The 20,684-nt window shown below is 40.4% G+C and overlaps 1 protein-coding gene across 1 annotated transcript; it reads right to left on the bottom strand.

The window, feature by feature from the left end:
* oatx (organic anion transporter X) lies at positions 1-19,133 on the bottom strand. The gene is made up of 10 exons (XM_056447111.1): positions 18,701-19,133; positions 14,440-14,543; positions 12,414-12,568; positions 12,056-12,224; positions 11,767-11,890; positions 11,277-11,392; positions 10,013-10,227; positions 9,586-9,694; positions 3,657-3,863; positions 1-1,092 (listed from the first exon to the last, which is right to left on the bottom strand). Exons 1-10 carry the CDS (start codon positions 19,079-19,081, stop codon positions 960-962), a joined length of 1,713 nt encoding a protein of 570 aa, XP_056303086.1. The 5' UTR covers positions 19,082-19,133; the 3' UTR covers positions 1-959.
* Between the last annotated feature and the right edge of the window lie 1,551 nt (positions 19,134-20,684).

Here is a 20,684-nt window from a genome sequence, read left to right as displayed (position 1 = left end):
TGTTATGATCACATTTTATTTTAAAGGGCACCTATTATGCAAAAAGGATTTTAAGACAGCTGTGTGGCTACAGTGTGTGAATATAAGCAGCTTCTAAAGGTAAACATGAATTAATAGTATTTTTTTTATAATCACACTTGATAAAAACAGCCTGCAGAAACACTTTGATTGACATTCTCCCTTTGGAAAGCCCCGCCCACTGGTGACAATGTCTCTCATTAGCATAGACAGCCCTGAGTGAGAAGCAGCCGTCTGCCATTAGAGTTTTGAATATGCCACTATACTGACACATGGGCATTTGCAGCTCCGCCCTCTTCTGACAGAGCACAGTCTCATTTAAATTTAAAGCGACAGTCACCAAAACGGCATAATTAGTTTCAAAGTCTATATGGGTCCATTTCAGAGCGTTATAAAACATTACCTGTGTGGTATTTTGAGCTTAAACTTCACATACACACTCTAGGGACATCAAAGACTCACTTCTCATCTTGTAAGTAGGGGTATAATAGGTCCCCATTAAGGTACAATTCTTTCTATTAATAAAGCATTACCTATGACTTTTATCTAAATAAACTCCTAATTTGCTGTATATTAATAGCAATTAATTGGGTTTAGAATATGTACTTAAACAAAAGTGTTACTAGTGTTTCACATTAAAAAACTTCTAACCTGAATGCAAATTAAATCGTAACAAGACCAATTTCTGCAATCACGCACTTAATTTAAGGTCCATTCATAGGGATTTCTCAGCATAATAAACATAAGTAAATGTCAAGATCATCCTTATATAACTTATGGAATAAATTTCTCAGATTGCATGTATGATATGTGCAGTACATTATGCATTGTACAACATAATGCATGTACCAAATTACTTGCTTGCAATCCAAATAATAATTATTTCGGGAAGTAAAAACAAAAGATGTGGTCCAGTGTTGTTGCTCTGTTTGATATAATAACTATGAGTTGAGGAGAACTGGATTTGCTTCAGCCGCTGGATGAGGTGTAGTTAAGTTGTTCTCCTCATGTGCTCCTCCAACTTGTTTGATGTCCTGTAAGGCCAGATCGTCAATAGTGTTGTTTTTCTTTTCCCTGTACAAGTCAAATTGAACAACACAGTGTCAATCAGATTTCACAAATCAATTCCATTCCACTTTTTGAAGTCAGTCACAAACTTCTTTAATTGTTCCCTTGGGGAAATCCCCAACAACCACTTTGATTTAACATTAACCCAACATTACCCAGGGTGTGAATAACAGGAGGGGGGTGAACAAAACAAGAAATATGGTGGGGTCAGCCCTTTAATACTGAGAAGTAGTTCGCTTTGATCTGTATTTTAAATAATAATATTAATAATTAAAATAATAGATATTATAAATACACATTTGACCACCCCTTAAACGGTTCATACCATTGTGAATGCCTAATCACGCCAATCAGTCAATGCAGAAAAATATTCAACAGTCTGAAACTGCAGATCTAGAGGACCTATAGACATTGTACTGTAAGGGCTCGGTGGAACGGTGGAAACTCACTCCACTGAAGACATCCATTAGCCTACATATTTAATTTAGTTTGTTAATCGCAAAGGTTTGGAACTCTAGCAACGCACCAACATTGTGCCTTAACACACCTCCTTTATAGACGAGCACACCCATGAGTCCACAAAGTGGCGCAAATGGATTTGCTATTTAAACAAACGTGAACTTTTTGTTGCGTTGGTCCAAAAATAGCAACAAAGTGTGCCGAACATGTCTTGCACCTTATTGGGCCGGGTGTATGATAGGGCCCTAAGTGTTCAAAAGATATTTTCTTATAAAATAGGAGTTCGTTTATAGCCTAAAAGTAGTCAAATTAGATGCATAGTTTGTATAACTTGACTTACAGGAACTTCTAAAATAGCTAATCAGCTAATCACACGAAATATCCCTCAAAACACTGAAAACTTAAGTACATTTTTTATCACAATATTAGATGCCATTTAAATAAATGCATAAATTTGATTCACTGAAGCTAACATTACTGAAGAAGTTAACCGCCCGATTATCAATGCATAATTTGCACTCTGGACATACCCTCGATCCCTTGAGTTTAACCGATAGAGCGAGGCGGCTTCACATGTGCACTTCTGCACCTTTATGTCCCAGAATGCAATGCAATTTTGATGTCACAACAGTGTAGATTCCAACTCCTCAAGGATTTAGGGCACTTCATTTAAACTCATTCAGATGTTCCACCATTAGTTGACACTTGTGTTACATAGTCAGTGATGTACAGTTGAAGTCAGAATGATTTATCTCTTTATTTTATTTAACTTTTTTAAATATTTCCCAAATGATGTTGAACAGATTCAGGAAATTTTCACAATATGTCTGATAATATTTTTTCTTCTGGAGAAAGTCTCATTTGTTTTATTTTGGCTAGAATAAAAGCAGTTTTTAATTTGTTCAAAATAATTTAAAGGTCAATATTATTAGCCCCCTTTAGCAATATTTGTTTTTGATTGTCTACAGAACAAACCACTGTTATACAATGACTTGCCTAATCACCCTAACTTCCCTAATTAACCTAGTTAAGCCTTTAAATGTCACTTTAAGCTGTATTGAAGTGTCCAATCAAAAATTATTTACTGTCATCATGGACAAGATAAAATAAATCAGTTATTAGGTATGAGTTATTTACTCTATTATGATTACAAATGTGTTGAAGAAATCTTCTTTCTGTTAAACAGAAATTGGGGGAAAAAATAAACAGGGGGGCTAATAATTCTGACCTCAACTGAACATCTGAGAGAATGAGACTGAGGGAAGTTAGCGAGTGAAGGGCATAAAAAATGGACTGTAATGCAGCCCTAGTGAGCTAGTAATCATGTGACATGATTCATAATGAAGTCCGATCATATTTAAAAGAATAGCACACCCAAAAATGAAAATGATGATATTAATTACTCATTCTCATGTCAATTTGCTAAATTATAAGACTTTCATTTCATCTTCTGAGCACGAATTAAGATATTTTAATAAAAAAATCCAAGAACTCTCTTATTTTGCATTTACAGCGCCCTAACATGTTTAAAGAGAAAGTTCACCCAATAAATGATCATTCTGTCATCATTTACTCACCCTTCACTTGTTCAAAACCTATTTGAGTTTCATTGTTCTGTTAAAAAACACAAAAGAAGATATTTTGAAAAATGCTGGTAGCTGGCACCAATTAACTAAAACATTTTTTTTCCTACTATGGAGGTCACTGGGTCAACCAGCATTATTTAGAATCGTATATATGTTCATTAGCGTTCAACAGAAGAAAGAAACTGATAAAGGTTTAAAATCACATGAGGGAGAATACAAGATGAGGTCATTTTCATGTTTGGGTGATCTTTTAAAGACTAGGAAATACCATTATTACAACAGTCATTGTGTCATGAGTGGTGTGTTCATGAGTCATTCATCTGAGTTAATTTGAGCACAAAATTATTCTTGTAGCTTCATAAAATTATGGTTGAGTTTAGATATAATACTGTCCTAGTGATTTTGACATATTTTAATGGAAAAAAAATACATATTGTGCCTTTAAATGTTAAAAATAAATGACGGTCTGCTTTAGAACAACATTTTTGGGTGAAGTATCCTGTTAAAGGGAGATTTTATGTTTACCATTTCTCCTCCACGTCATCAATGGTGTCTGGCAGAGGGATGTTGAGGGTTTCAGGGAGCAAAAATGCTATTAAACCAGCGATGACAGCCGATCCTCCGTATACAATGCTTGGCAGAGCTGGCAGGATATCGTCCAAGATGAGGACAGCAGGGGCAGCCATGGATCCTATTCTGGACATGGTGGAGACAAAACCCAAACCAGTCTGCCTGTGGGACAAACACAAAGACAGGAGGAAAAGCAAATTTGGGGACATTTAGCAAAACACTTTTCTCGATCTTTCTGAAATGCCTTCTTCACTACACCCAATCAGCTCACAGTAGAAAAAATAAGCCATGCCCACTGTTTTCTCATTTAATATTCAGTTTCTCTAGGAACTGCGTTACTTTATGGAAAAAACGGTCGCAGCTTCCGGTTCATGCGGACTTTTTGTTTTAACATAAGGTGAAAACAACCCTTGTAATTTCAGCTTGTGTAAAAACTAAGAGTGGTTCGATTTTCAGTGTTCAGGTAAGAAGAAGATGGACACTACCTGACAAAAGGCTTGTTTTCGAACTACAAATAATAGCTTGACTTCTTGTTGATCCTTTGGAAAAGTGGCAGAAGGTCAATTTTTCCGATGAACCATCTGTTGAACTGGATCCCAATCATCACAAATACTGCAGAAGACCTAAAGGAACCAGCATGAAGCCAAGATTCACACAGAAATCAGTCAAGTTGGTGAAGAAAAAAAATCATGGTTTGGGGATACAATCAGTATGGGGGCGTGTGAGAGATCTGCAGAGTGGATGATCAACATCAACAGCCTGAGGTATCAAGAGATTTGTGCTGCCCATTACATTACAAACCACAGGAGAGGGCAAATTCTCCAGCAGGATAGCGCTCCTCATACTTCAGCCTCCAGATCAAAGCTCCTGAAAGCAAAGAATGTCAAGGAGCTCCAGGATTGGCCAGCCGAGTCACCAGACATGAACATTATTGAGCATGTCTGGGGTAAGATGAAGGAGGAGGCATTGAATATGAATCCAAAGATTAACTCTGGGGCTGTTTTCTCAATATGCGTTCTTCAGCGATCTTGCGTCCTCGTGTTCTCGTATAACGTCATCATCAACTGCCAAAGTTCAGTTCCAATACTCAAGAGCACAGGAACGGAGGATGCGTGAAACTTCCCAGATGTGTTCTTGATAGAGGACGCATGGATGCAGACTTGTACACTGAACTCACTCTAGAGTCCCTGAAGTCATTGCGATTGGAGGTGGGAAGCGCAGCATTTCATATAGACTTACTATTGAAGTTCAGAGATAACTTATTTGTCTCAGGAGTTTCCCTAAATGAAACGGTGAATATAAACATTACCATGAAAGTCTTAATAAAGGAATAAACACATTAAGGGTGTTTATTTGTTAAAATTCATATTAAAATCTGCTTTATATTGTGCAACATATATTTGTAAAGTCTTTATGCATAGCATATATATTGAAAGGGGGAAAAACAATAAATCGTTGTATGAATGCTGTCATGTTGAAATAATTTTCGGTTAAAAACGCGTGAAGGTCATGTGACCATCAGGAAGAACGAGCATCTCATTTCTCACAGGACGCGTTCTCTGTTCTCACGGTCTGCCGAGTATGTTCTTCCGAGGACACCTGGCAAGACCGGTCTACACAAGAACGCAAGTCCGTTCTCTGCGTTCTTGGAATTGAGGAACATCCTGGGAGTCCTGCAAGAAGGCTTTCTTTGCCATTCCAGATGACTTTATTAATCAGTGATTTGAGTCATTGCAGAGATGTATGGATGCAGTCCTCCAAGCTCATGATGGAGTCAGACACAATATTCATTCTGTTTCCACTGCAGCATGACCACATATTCTATACTGGACATTATTGAAGGTTCAGTGACCAGACTTTAGTCTAAGCAAAATCAGACCTTTCAAGGCTTGATCATGTTTTATTTTGGTCAAATAAGCATCATTTAGAGGTCTTTGCTTTTCATATAAGCCACTTCTGATACCAAATGATCAACTAGAAGTCAAGTTATCATTTGTCGTTCCTAAAACTTGGATAGGTGACAAGACTTTAGTCAGGTAGTGTAAAGTCTGTGTGCACTTTTGCCTCTCATTTGATTGAAATCACTAATTAGAGATTAGTTATGTTTAGAAATGTGTTGGGAAAAAATCTCTCCATTAAACAGATATTGAGGAAAAAATATACAAGGGGGCTAATAATTCAGGCGGGCTTATAATCAGACTTTAACTGTGTCAAAAGTTTAAAACACAGAACAAAACCTGAGCTGCAAGAAGCTTAAAAATAGCCCTGCATTTGGCAACAACCTTCTTTCAGTTTGGTTTTACGACCTCAAACCCTGTTTCTCCACTATTAACTCCAAGTTAACTTTCAGATTCGCCTCTTTTATTAAGTGCAACACTTAAAATGTTGTCACCCCCTGTCACCACCCATCAATCCTCCTTTTCTTTTGATGAGTCCTTACAGATCTACATTAGAACGAGAAAGATCTGTGGCCACTTCCTTTTCTTTGTGACTTACACAATAAAAAAGCTTTTCTGAAGACGAGCTTGAGGCATGACGAGCATGAATACTAGTTGTTACTGTAAATGTCTCAACTCTGTGTGAATGCGGCTTTATTAAGTACTGAAAAACAGGACTGACCACAATGGTTTGCTGTCAGGGATATTGGGTGATAGCGCTGTATTTCACAACTGAATTCATGACGTATTGTTAAGAAAAACGGTGTGTGTGTTATCAGCACCATGTCATACAGTGGCTGACTCGAGAGCATAAATAGCTTGAGCACCCTCTGGTGGTGTGAAAATGTTTTACAATCGCTCCAAAAAATGGCTCCTACATTACCCATTGATAGTTGTCAGTAACGTGATCTGTGCGGAGACCTGGCAGGAAAAAAAAACAATGGGCCATAATGGCACCTACATTGGGATCTCCACAAAAAGGCAGCACAATCATATTTACATGCGATTCAAACTACAAATGTTTGGATCACATATCAACAGATTAGAGATATGATCACAAACTGTAAATTGTGGGCACTTGTGATCCATATTCTGCCCCCGCAGCCATTTTTCAGTCATTTAAATGCGTCATATCCCTGTCAGAGCTACAATTCAGTGTTTACATCTATCTTGTGGATATTCCTCAGAGATAGTTATTAGTGACTGTGTTATAGTGCCTAACGCAACCCAGGTAGCAAAGAATTCTGGCCCAGATTTGGCATAAATCTGGCACAGCAGGCATTTATCCGGCACTGGCATACAGCATGTGGGCCAAACTTGGCCCTGGTTTGGCAGAGGTGGCACCGTCTTTAAGGTGGCAAACAATACTCGGGCCAAAAGTAAAATGTAGTATTTGGCCCAGATGTTAATACTTGATATGTGGGCCATGTAAGTTTGGCCTGTCCTGACCCACATTTAAAATACATTTTTATTATTTTAAAATAAAGAAAAAAATTCTACCAATCAGGTCACTTTGAGAAAAAAGCTCACCCATAGCAAGCCTAAAATGCAATGATTTATGGCTTTATCACTTTCATTGCAGTTGTGACACACCAACATATCTGGCCCATTTTAGGCTCAGTTATGGGTTACTAACTTGGCTGAGACTTGGCCCAGATATGGTCCGTGTTTGGCCCTTGTCTGGAAGCCAGATATGGTCCAGTCATGTGCCGTAATTCACTGCGGCATGTGGGCCAAGCAAAAGCTGATTGTGTGGGCCAGAGCTGGGCCAGAGATATTTTGCTATGTGGGAAGTGTCTACTGTTATGTAATGTGATGTGTTTATTTACACAGCGCATTTATCCGTGTATGGCCATACACCCAAAGCGCTTCACAATCATGAGGGGGGTCTTTCCACACCGATGCGACGGCAGCCACAGGACTACAGCACCAGTGCACGCACAATACACCAGCTATCCAATTCAGTGGGTGGGGATGATTGGGAGGCCATGATTCAAACTCTCATTTGGCTCTCGGCGGAGGCAGTCACACTTTTTTTCTCTCTCCCTCCTTTATCTCTCCTGGTTGGCTCCTCTTGTCTCGTCTTATTCTATCTCTGAGGCTCTCCTTACCCTGCTCTCCAAACAAATAAGGAATTACGGATTTGATCAACTGATCTTCTATAAGATCTTCTATAATGATCTTCTCAATGAAAAGTTTGGGTTCAGGGGAACCCACCTGTCCTGCGGGGACATTTGCAGCTGGATATGTGATAGACAGGTGGGAGAAGAGGCGCGTCGTGTGTCACTGGAGGATATTGAAGATATCTATCTATTCTGAACTTTGACCTGGGGTATCGACGATTGATAAAAGCGGTCAGCATGGCTCAAAACCCCACCAAGCTGGCCGGCTGGATCGAAATGCTGGTGAGCAGGGTCATTACAAACCAGTATGTGGCCTTGAAACACAAATTGAAAAACATCGGGGTGAAACTAGCGGCTTTGCAACAAGATTTGGTCAGACCTGGAGACCTGTGACAGACATTAAATATCTGCGAAATAGGCAGATATTGGCCTAAATTTGAAAAAACTGTTCTTCTCTTTCGGCTTCCCTGTGACTCTCCTGCCAGACGGTCTCGGCTGGAGACAAACAACTTCCCCAGGATGGGAAGCAAAGTAGACTCTCTGAAATTCCTGTTCCCTGTTCCAAGGACACCTGTTGAGACTCTACAGGCTTACACACACACAGACACATACACAGCTACAGATGGACAATCACCACCTAGCCCCGCACCCCACATCTTCATGTGCTTTCACCTACCGGTGTGGGTAGGCGGGTCTGTGACCAGTGCTCTCTAGCGGCATGACCAGATGGCTGCCGCCCTCGGACTATATCCACATCCCCTGTTGCGATGTTATGTCTATGTTTATGTGCTTGGTTGCTAGGGCTTTCCCCCCCCCCCCCCTGATCTCACACTGCCCTAATTCAAGGACAATGTGAGAGGGTTTTTTTTGCCTCTCTCTTCCCAGATGTATCTTATTTCCTCTTTCTAAAAGCTACCTCTCGTCTGACCTGTCTTCCCCTGAAATATGTGATGTCGCTGCATGTAAAAGTGTATGTGACAAATAAAGGCTTCATCATCATCATCATGATGGGTAAGGGCCAATGGAGGAAATTTGGCCAGGACACCGGGGTCACACCCCTACTCTTTACAAGCAGTGCCATGGGCCAATAACCACAGAGAGTCAGGATCTCGGTCTACCTTTTCATCTGAAAGACACTGCTCACTGACAGTATATTGTCCCCTTCACTATACTGGGGCGTTAGGACTCAAATAGACTGCAGGTCGAGCGCCCCCTGCTGGCCTCACTAACACCACTTCCAACAGCAACCTAGTTTTCCCATGTGGTCTCCCATCCAGGTACTGACCAGACTCAGCCTTGCTTAGCTTCATTGAGTAACCGGTCGTGGGCTGCAGGGTGGTATGGTTATGGCCATATATATTTGGTGTTGTTGTTGGTTCACTTCAGCTATATATTTATACTTTTACTTTGCATTTCAATGCATACTTTAACTGCACCTGTAACCTGTAAATTAGAGTAGAAACTGTGTAAAAGCAGACAAGCCCACAGACAGTTACAAGTATCATGGATTATTATGGTCAAATGATGCTACCATTCGGCACAAATCCATAAATTTCTGCTTTTCTGGCTGTTCTTTCTCTAAGGGAATCCTGCAGAAACACAGCCTGGTGTGTCTCCTTGTTGTATATAGTAATGCTGTATGTTATTGCACAACAATTATTCTGCTTTTTGGCTAAAAAAGAGGAGAAATCACCCACTTTTATGCCTGCCAGAGTGGCATTCCCCTAATGGTGTGACGACACGTGAAAACTTTTGGTTCAAAATAACTTGTGAGATTTGACTGCTTCAGATAGATTATGTCGTCTATAGTTTGTGTATTCTGACCTGATGACAGTAGGGTAAAGCTCTCCAGTAAACAAGTAGACACAGGTGAAGGAGGCGGATGTGAATCCCTTTCCAAGAACGGCCAGTGCTGTCCTTGTGACCTGCATATCTGCAATGACAATGATATGAAGGTCAGATACTTTTACTGACCCTCATTCGGCAAAATGAATACATCTTTATTCAAGGCACTTGTTCATTTGAGCTACGTTAAATCAAATGCATCAAAACATCAAAAGTTATCACAGAAAAGATCAAGAAACCACAATGCTATTCAAAAGCATTATAAATTCGAATATTCGATACATTGCAGCCTGACGTTTATTTAGCAATCCACGTCATTGCATTAAGTCTATTGTCACAGATAGTTGTATTGTCAGTGGGATCATATACATATACATATAGTCCATATACACAGTCATTATCTAACCTTCAGGAACAAAGATATTGGCAAATATTATAGATGCTGACACCAGGAGACATGTGCCTTGAGTCAAGCGTCGGCCCAGAAAGCTCAGCATCAGAAGAGCCACAAGTTTAGCAGGAAAATCCACTGCCCCGAAGATCACCTGCATCAGATAGATGTTCACCCCGAACTTCTGCAGGTCCATAGCCAGACCATAATATGCAAAGCTAGTTGAAAACCTGTTAAAAAGAAAAATGAGACTTCAATGATTGATTTTTACATAGTTAAAACATTCTGTTAATACAGAGTTATACAAAACACTAGAGCTATAACCACCCCCAGATTTTTGAAGGTTCTGTCAGGACTCGTATATCTCTTTCTTTCATATTAGAAATATTTTAAAAGACCTGGAAAATTCTTCATTTTGGGAAGAAACATTATGTTTCATCTGGGTTTAGACAACTTCATAGGCTCTTATTGTTATATTGTTGTTGCTGCCTTTGACACTATTGACCATATTTATATATGTTTTTAGATAGTCTTTTTGAATATGGTGCCACAAGCTTGGCGCACCTGTCTTTGGGAATTTTTGCCCATTCCTCTTTGCAGTACCTCTCAAGCTCTATTAGGTTGGATGGGGAATAATGGTGTACAGCCATTTTCGCATCTCTCCAGAGCAGTTCAATAGGATTTTGGTCTGGGCTCTAGCTGGGCCACTCAAGGGCATTCACTGAGTTGTTGTGAAGCCATTCCATTGATATTTTGGCGGTGTGCTTTGGGTCATTGTCCTGCTGGAAGATGAACCGTCCTGAGATCAGGAGCACTCTGAAGCAGGTTTTGATTCACGATGGTTCCAAACATCTTCTGCCTTTGGATAATGAAGGCCATGGTGCTCATTGGAACTTTCAGAGCAGCAGAAATGTTTCTGTAACCTCCCCCAGCCTTGTGCCTCGAGACAATTCTGCCTCGGAGGTCTACAGGCAATTCCTTTGTCTTCATGCTTGGTTTGTGCTTTGAGATGCACTGTCAACCCTGGGACCTATATAGATATATATTCAAATCATGTCCAATAAACTAAATTTACCACAAGTGAACTCCAATTAAGCTGCTGAAACATCTCAAGAATGATCAGTGGAAACAGATTGTGCCTGAGCTCAATTTAGAGCTTCACGGCAAAGGCTGTCAATACTTATGTACATTTGATTTTTTAAAGTTTTTATATACTCATTCAGGATTCAATAACTCATTAATTTTAGATTTTTCTCAAACAGTACAAACATATTCTTACCAGACGACCATAAGGCACATGGAGATCTTCCTCATGGTTGGTGTTCTTAGTAAGTCAAAAACAGTGTAAATGCTCTTACTGGACTGAACTTCTTTCTGCATGTGGGACTCCAGCTCCTAAAAATCAGCACATACATCAAGCACATTCACCACCATTTACACCGAGCTTGGAGTGAGTGTTTATTTATTTATAATGGTTTTCAGCATGGGTGCATTAAACTGGCTTTTAACTATTTTGTGAAGTCTTAACTCCAATAAATGTTGCTCTTCTGAATCATGAATCCTGAAAATAACACTGAATACAGTGTCTACTAAAATAATTCAAAGAAAAATGATTTTCAACTAAGAGTTCTCCTAAGTAATAACATCTTAAAACTCAGCATATTAGAATGACCACTGAAAAATCATATGAAAACCCGATCTTATGATGAAACCTAACTATTTTGCATATTGCCAAAATAAATAAATAAATAAATAGACTGGTGAGAAACCTCTAAAGTGATCTTCTCTGTCATCTCAGGCCTGCCGTTAATTTTAGCTACACGGTGGAGAAGCTTCAGCGCCTCTTCAGATCGACCATTCAACACCAGCCAGCGGGCAGATTCAGAAAACCACCTGTGACAGAAACATTACTGCAGTTAAATTTGAATGTTTGCTGCATTGCCTTTGTTTGAATCCACCTAATTATCTCATGTACTTTTTAAACAGCCTTTGAGACTTTTAGAAATGCAGAAATAATCACTTTCAAATGAATGAAGAGTCATTTGAAGAATTCCTCACCAGCTGTACATGAAGAAGATGAAAAATGGAAGACAGACGGCCATTTGTATTTTACGCCAGTCCCGCAGACTGTATGCCACTCCAGCTAGAACCATCTGACCAAACGTGAAGAAGAAAGACGATAAGGTGCCCACCAGAGTCCGAGTCTTAGTGGGTATCCACTCCACCTCTGAGAAAACAAACATTTCAGGCCACCTTTATTTAAATACAACTTCAATTTCTGAAATAGAACAGCTCTGCAGAACATCATTATTCAGCGCAGTTTGCTTCAATGTTGATTCAGATCAGTTCAATAACTTCCAGTGTTCTGCAGTTTATCACTGTCCTATGTTGAATAACAGTGAAGAATGATACTCACTGAGGGAGACGGCATTGAGAATGACTCCAGAGACTGACATTCCTGTCAGGAATCTGAATATGCAGTAGATCACATAAGACGGAGCGAGAGCTGTGAATGTGCCCAAGAGAGCGAGCTGAAAATATGACCAAATCAACAAGGCCTTTCGGCCAAACCTACATGAGAATACAAAAACACAATTAACAGATTCTGAAATTTCCTTCACAAGTTGAAAATGGTAGGGCAAGGTTTTGGTAATTCATTATGATTGTGGTTTGCGGTTCAGATTATCCAATGCCAACCAGAAGAGCAAGGAAGCTTTAATACCTTATTCATCAATGCATGCAAGTTTGTGTTGAAGTTTAAAATGACAAAAAGTCTACAACAGGGGTGCCCAAACTTGGTCCTGGATGGCCAGAGTCCTGCATAGTCTAGATGTAGCTCTGCATAGTTTTGCTCCAACCCTAATCAAACACAGCTGATGCAACTTATCAAGGTGTTCAAGACTTTTTTGAGCTGCGGCCCTCCAGGTATTGAGTTTGAGACCTATGGTTTAGATCCACCCCAATCAGGCACACATGGGCTAGCAAATCAAGCTATTAGTAGGCTTGCTAGAAATGTCCTGGCAGGTGTGTTGAGGCAAGTTAGAGCGAAACTCTACAGGATTCCGACCGGCCCTCCAGGACCAAGTTTGGGCACCCCTGATCTACAAGGTACACATGTAAACCTGAAGGGAAAATTATACTACACCATTGTGTTATTGATATGGAAACAATTTCGCCTGTGTCTAAAACTGGTGTGCAATGCCAATTTTCTTGTAAACTAAGTGGTCAGCTGACTTGCCAGGGGGACAAAACCACAGTCTCTATATCTTGGGTTGGACTTCCATAATTAGCCTAGCACCAGAGACACAAGATCTTTCCTGATGGGACTCAAGAAGGCAACTGCCTACAGATATAAACATATCTACATATCCCTACATATATACTTTACAGATCTCTGTAAAGTAAGGGCTGTTGTTCAGTGGCCAACCTCTGACTCATTTAAGGCACTACTGCAGTTACTGGGGTTTGCCAACTTCAGTCAGATTGCGGGATGTGCATTCTTATGCTTTACTTTCCCACAACCTGAGCCCCTATAAACAGAATTGAGTTATTGCCAGTCAGATTGGCTCTGGGCTAGTGGCATCACTAGTTGGAGGACAACAGACAACACAAATCTGAAAATTCATTACTTGGAAAAACACCAAGCCCAATGCACTCCCCCATCTGTTTGAGCAGGCAAACAGGTTTTGTAATGGTATCTCTGACTGGCACCCCATAATTCTAGCTCCTGGTGTCAACAACTGTCCTGGGTCTAGTATGCCCATAATTCTAAACTAGGCTCTGCTACAGGTGTGTCACATTTTCAATGTTTTGTTGGCTATAAACCTCCTGTGTTTTCTTCACAGGAACTAGACGCTGTGGCTCTATCCTCCTTGGCTTTCTTTCAACAGTGTTGAAGGAGAGGGGACCTGAGGAAGCCTTGGTCAAGGCTAGAAGATGGACCAAAGCAACAGCTGATTATCATGGTAAATGGTTCACTATGTGTGTGGTCAAAGATTATGGCAATCCACCAAAGACCTGCCTATCAGAGTAGCCTTATTAAAGTTAAGGTCCTAAATGGAGGTAGATCAGCTCAAGCTTTCCTCAACACTTGGTTGGGCACACTCAGTATTTCAAGTTTCTATGGTTAAATCTGTGTGTTCTTGTTCACTCTATTCTGGCTCCTCTCATGAACTAACAAGTCAGCAAATGTGTTAGCTGAATGCTTTGTTCACTCTCCAAAATTTTCTACTGCGTTACTAAGCTCTGTCTAACTTCACAAGGTAAGCAACAGATACACAATCATGTGACTTCTTGAAGACTTGATGTCTAATGCGGAGATTATCCATCAAAACAATGATCATACTCACAGTTTACTAAACTATGTACTATGGTCCAAAAGGACTAATCAGAATGATGTGTTGTTCAAAGATGTTGCGAAAACATAGTTAGGGATGACTTACCTGTCTGATAACCCTCCAAATATAATGGCACCTGTCAACACTCCTCCCATGTAAATAGTCTGGCTCATTTGTTTGAGTGGACGAAGGGTACAAACCAAGTCCCACTAAAATAAAAATAAAAACATTACTTTTTAAACATCACACTTGACATTTGCTAGTTGTGCTGGACAAAAAAAGTGGTATTGACGACTCAAATACTTTTCTATTAATAAAGTTTTCATGACCTGTTTGTCATAAATTATATTTCTGGACATTATACTTCTGCCGTATTTCTCCTGCACCTTTAATTTCTTGCACAGAAAGAAGATCAATGTGTGCTTGTTGCTTGTGGCCAAAGCAGCTGTGCAAATCCAACAACCAACAATCAACCTCAGTTGTGCAAACCCAACAATTATCTGGTGTGACCATCATTTGCCTCATGCAGTGTAGCACATCTCCTTCCCATTGCGTCGATCAAGTTGTTGATTGTTGGCTGTGGAATGTTGGACCAATACTCTTCAATGGTTGTGCAAAGTTGCTAGATATTGACAGGAACTGGAACACAAACTGTTTTATATATTGATCCAGAGCATCCTGAACATGCTCAATGGGTGACATGTTCAGTGAGTATGCTGACCCTGCAAGAACTGAGCTTACAGGAATTGCTTACAGATCCTTGCAACATGAGGTGATGTTTGTGGATGAATGGCACAACAATGGGCATCAGAATCTTGTCCCGGTGTCAGCACTGCCATCAATAACATGCAGCTGTGTTCGTTGTCCATAACAGATGCCTGCCCATCCCATAACCCCACTATTACCGTGAGCCACTCTATTCACATGTTGATATTAGCAAATCTCTCACCCACACGATGCCATACTTGTTTGCCATCTATCCAATCAAGTGGGTTACGACAACAAAATTCAGTCAAGTCGAGAGCCCAGTGAAGATGACAAGCATGCAGAAGAGCATCCCTGAGATGGTTTCAGACATTTTGTGCAGAAATCCTTTGGTTTTGCAAACCAATTGTTGCAGCAGCTGTCGGGGTGGCTGATCTTAAATGACCTTGGAGGTGAAGATGCTGGATTTGGAGGTTCTGGGGTGGTGTTGTTAGACATGGTATGCTTTTGTGAGGCCGGTTGGATGTACTGCCAAATTTTCTGAAATACCTTTGGAGAGCTTATGGTAGAGAAACAAACCATCTGTGGACATTTCTGCAGTCAGCACAATTGAACGCTCCTACAAAACTTGTGACATCTGTGGCATTATGGCATGCAAGTAGGTATCGCTGCAGCCCGAAGTGGGAGGGATTACACCACAAGTAGGTTGGGTTTAGAGCTGGGATAGGTGTAGACATTAATAAAACACAGCAGGTTACGGTAAGGTTGGGTTTAGGGTTGAGGTACAGTAGGTGTAGACGTTAATAAAACATCAGGTTACTGTGAGGTTGGGTTTAGCGTTGCGCTAGGTGTAGACGTTAATAAAACACATCAGGTTACTGTGAGGTTGGGTTTAGCGTTGTGGTAGGTGTAGACGTTAATAAAACACATCAGGTTACTGTGAGGTTGGGTTTAGCGTTGTGGTAGGTGTAGACGTTAATAAAACACATCAGGTTACTGTGAGGTTGGGTTTAGCGTTGTGGTAGGTGTAGATGTTAATAAAACACATTAGGTTGCTGTGAGGTTGGGTTTAGGGTTTGTGGTGGGTGTAGATGTTAATAAAACACAACAGGTTACTGTGAGGTTGGATTTAGGGTTGAGGTAGGTGTAAACATTCATAAAACACAATAGGTTGGACTCTGTGTCACATATAAGAATTAAATAAATGAAAACTCCAAGAGGTTTGTACAGCACACTTGGAGCTCAAGTACCAGCCACTTGGAGATGGGTCCGTTTATACCTTTCTCAAGGCGTGTGACAAAACTGTTTTAGAGTGGCCTTTTACTGTGGCCAGCCTAAGGCACACCTGTGCAATAATCATGCTATCCCTGCTGAAAAATCCAGCTTAAACCAGCCTAGGCTGGTTGGCTGGTTTTAGCTGGTCAACCAGCCTGGTTTAAGAGGGGTTTTGGCCATTTCCAGGCTGGTTTCCAGTCATTTCCAGCCTGGTCTTAGCTGGTCAGGCTGGAAAATGACCAGCTAAATCCAGCTAAAACCAGCTTGACCAGCCAAAACCAGCTATGTCCAGCTTAAACCAGGCTGGTCAAGCTGGTTTTAGCTGGATTTAGCTGGTCATTTTCCAGCCTGACCATCTAAGACCAGGCTGGAAATGACTGGAAACCAGCCTGGAAATGGCCAAAACCCCTCTTAAACCAGGCTGGTTGACCAGCTAAAACCAGCCAACCAGCCTAGGCTGGTTTAAGCTGGATTTTTCAGTAGGGATCTAATTAGCATCTTGATATTCCACACCTGTGAGGTGGATGGACTACCTCAGCAAAGACAAAGTTCTCACTATGGATGCCTTCACACGTGGTTTCAATTGCCTGGACTGAACCCGAATTTAATTGTCCACCCTTGCCACCATCTCAGCTGGTTTGTGTTACATCGTCTTTTTTCCTTCTGAGCCCCAGTACACTTGCGTCATCAAGCTGCAGTTTTGTGTACAGCTGTTGCTAGGTGATAGCCATGAAAGCAATGGGCTAAAATGGAGACGTCCACATATCACAGTCATTCTGCATTTAATGAATCTTTTGGTTTTGTTACCAAAACCAAGCTGGCAAAATGGAGACAAGCAAACTTTATTAATTTTTGCATTGGGTCAGTCTTGCTTGTCACCAAGGTAGGTGATGCACAGACACACACACACATGAATGAATGAATGAAAACTAAAGTTTGTTGTACAGTTGGAGGTTCACTTCCGTTATTTGGTCAGATTGCATTCATATTAGAAGTGAACCGTACCAGAGTTCGCACGAACCGTACCCCAGACCACCTCTTTCAGGCAGACTCGGGTACGGTTCACGGGTGCGCACCAGAGTTCAGAAGACACAATCACACTAGCAAACGCACCTGGGTGCAGACCAAAAGTGCTAGTATGAAAGCAACCTGACACAGATTTAGACAAATGTTGAATGAACAATATTTCTGAAAAATAGTAAAAAGTTTTATATTTTTAAATTCACCTCATAAAAAAAGAGAACAAAAACAAAAGTGTTGCATTTATGTTTCTGTTGAGTGTAGAATGGAAATGCATTCACTTTCACAATTATGGTGAATGAAATGCATTTCAAGTGGACATGACCTTTTAGTTCTTAAACTACGAATTGCCCTTTTTTTAGGACGTTTTTTTCTACCAATTCAATAAATCAATGCCACTAGTCAACCTTAATGTCTGTCTGCTTCATTTAACAATATATATAATATACATTTAGGCCACACTTTATTTTGATGGTCCGTTTGTTGAATTTTGCTGGTGAAAAACCCATCCATAAGTAAATTTTGACAGAGCAAGAGGCAGTGTTTTTACTATTAGGCAGAAGTAGGCAATTTCTTTGCCAAAAATCTGAGTATTCCCTACCCCTCTACAAAAAAATTAATAAATAAAAATAATAATAATATAAATTCAAATTAGGGCAACTCAGTGGCGCAGTAGGTAGTGCTGTTGCCTCACAGCAAGAAGGTCGCTGGTTCGAGCCTTGGCTAGGTCAGTTGGCGATTCTGTGTGTGGAGTTTGCATGTTCTCCCTGTGTTTGCGTGGGTTTCCTCCGGGTGCTCCGGTTTCCCCCACAGTCCAAAGACATGCGGTACAGGTGAATTGGGTAGGCTAAATTGTCCGTAGTGTATGTGTGTGCGAATGAGTGTATATGGGTTTCCCAGTGATGGGTTGCGGCTGGAAGGGCATCCGCTGCGTAAAACATATGCTGGATAAGTTGGCGGTTCATTCCACTGTGGCGACCCCAGATTAATAAAGGGACTAAGCTGAAAAGAAAATGAATGAATAAATAAAAAAATAAAAAAACCCTAAGGATTTTCAGTTTTAGCACATGCCTGTCAAAAGAGTTGTGCAAGGCTCTGATGTCCATTATATATAATAAGTCAACATCCGGTTGTCAATTATTCCTTCCTTGCTTGAATTAAACTGCCTCAAAAGCTATTAAAGTTATTAAAATGAAACACATTTTAATAGTTACAGCATCTCTATACTCACAATGGAAAAACTTATTTACATATAAGTAGCATATTTACAGTCAATGTCATCTATTAAATGAGTAAATACTATTACACTAAAATGGTTGGTTGTTTAATTAAGAGGTCTTTATAATGCAGAGCTAAAATGACTTACTTCTGACACTATAGATGAGATGAATTCAGACTTGTCGTATGTCCAGCCATCGGCACAATCCTCTGTTTGCAGTTCCGTCGCATTTCCATGACTCAGTTTGTCTGTGATTAAATGCCACTGAGTATCTTTGTACCGGGAGCATTTGGACAGTGTTAAGGAGGAATCCAGCGGGATGAATGCACGCAGGAGTGTTGTGGTGCTGTCATTCATTGCAGTCGTTACATTGGGTATGCGACAATGATGCTCCGGCACACCAGCAGTAAAGTTATTCAGTAAATTCTGGCTAGCCATTAGAAGACCTGGGATGGAGAGCAGAGTGACATGAATCATCTGAAAGCGTCCAAACCCGCCAACTTCATCCAAAAGATCCGCAAATCCCATTCTGACCCAAGGTTTCCTGTATATTTGTAAGAATGATCCTTTTCAGAGTGACAGCTCAGGACGACTGAACTTTTGACTTTACACACACACACAATGAATGATCAATTTTGGGGTTAAAGTTTGCCGAAAGAACTGATATTTGAACGCGATCATTATTCCAAACAAAACTGTACAAACAGTTGAAGGGACCAGAAAGTCACCCCCTCCATGACACACACACACACAGAGCACAATAATGAAATTTTAATCTGATTAAAATGCCCGCACTGGAATTTTCATAAAGAGCTTGTGCAGGACAAATGACCTTGTGGAAACCCATTGACAAATTAAGCCAACGACTATATGAATAAGACAATGTTATGTAAGTTGTGCTTTTAATAATATTTGGCAAACTTATTTAATACTGTTTGCAGGAGAAACTTGTTTCGTTGAAGCCAAAAATACTTTTTTTGGACTAAAATGGTGACTTTTTGGAACCGAGTTACCTAGTTTTCAACCATTAAGTGTTCTTTGTTTTCTTCCTCTGCAAGCGTAAAGTCTTAACCTTTGCATGGCTTTGCAAAGCAGTGGAAAACTTGACAAAAGTTTTGAGACATTTACTTTTACATGCACATGAACTTTATTGCCATATCAATCTTAATCTATAGGAATTAATACGACTTTGGCCACCATTTTATTTCTCTAACAGGTTCAACTCATTTGGGAAATTTCAACAAGATTTAGTAGTGTGTTTATGGGAATTTTTTTAAGCTCTTCTAGAAAGATGTTCAGTTGGGTTGAGGTCAGGACATTCCAGTTCTTCCACACCAAACTCACTCATCCATGTCCTTATGGAGTTTGCTTTGTGCACTGGTGTGCAGTCATTCTGGACCTGAAATCCCCATCTCCAAACTGTTCCCACAAAGTTGGGAGCATGAAATTCCAGAATGTCCTGGAAGCATTACGGGTTTTGTCCGCCAGAGTCTAAGCTACTAGAAGACTTAGTAGTGTGTTTATGGAAATTTTTGATGCTCTTCTAGAAAGGTGTTTAGTTGGGTTGAGGTCAGGACTCTGTGCAGGCCAGTCCAGTTCCTCCACACCAAACTCACTCATCTATGTTTTTAAAGAGTTTGCTTTGTGCACCGGTGTGGAGTCATGCAGGAACTGAAGTCCCCATCTCAAAACTGTTCCCACAAAGTTGGGAGCATGAAAACCCAAAGTCCAAAATGTCCAGGAAGCATCAAGGGTTTTTGTCCGCTAGAGTCCAAGCTACTAGAAGACTTAGTAGTGTGTTTATGGGAATTTTTTAAAGCTCTTTTAGAAAGATGTTCAGTTGGGTTCAGGTCAGTCCAATTCCTCCAAACCAAACTCACTCATCCATGTCCTTATGGAGTTTGCTTTGTGCACATGTGTGCAGTCATTCTAGACCTGAAATCCCCATCTCCAAAATGTTCCCACAAAGTTGGGAGCATGAAATTCCAGAATGTCCTGGAAGCATTAAGGGTTTTGTCCGCCAGAGTCTACTAGAAGATTTAGTAGTGTGTTTGTGGAAATTTTTGATGCTCTTCTAGAAAGGTGTTTAGTAGAGTTGAGGTCAGGACTCTGTGCAGGCCATTCCAGTTCT

The sequence above is a fragment of the Danio aesculapii genome, chromosome 21 (genome assembly GCF_903798145.1).
Source record: "Danio aesculapii chromosome 21, fDanAes4.1, whole genome shotgun sequence".
In the NCBI taxonomy this organism is placed as follows: Eukaryota; Metazoa; Chordata; class Actinopteri; order Cypriniformes; family Danionidae; genus Danio; species Danio aesculapii.
The sequence above is the reverse complement of the archived record's forward strand: the minus strand, read 5'-3'. Positions and strand labels throughout refer to the sequence as shown.

Excerpts from the sequence above, each read along its gene's own strand:
- oatx (XM_056447111.1), bottom strand. The coding sequence starts at position 19,081 with ATGGGATTTGCGGATCTTTTGGATGAAGTTGGCGGGTTTGGACGCTTT. Across the intron at positions 12,225-12,413 it reads TCTCAATGCCGTCTCCCTCA|AGGTGGAGTGGATACCCACT; the intron begins GTGAGTATCATT and ends TTGTTTTCTCAG. Across the intron at positions 11,393-11,766 it reads CAGAGAAGATCACTTTAGAG|GAGCTGGAGTCCCACATGCA; the intron begins GTTTCTCACCAG and ends GCTGATTTTTAG.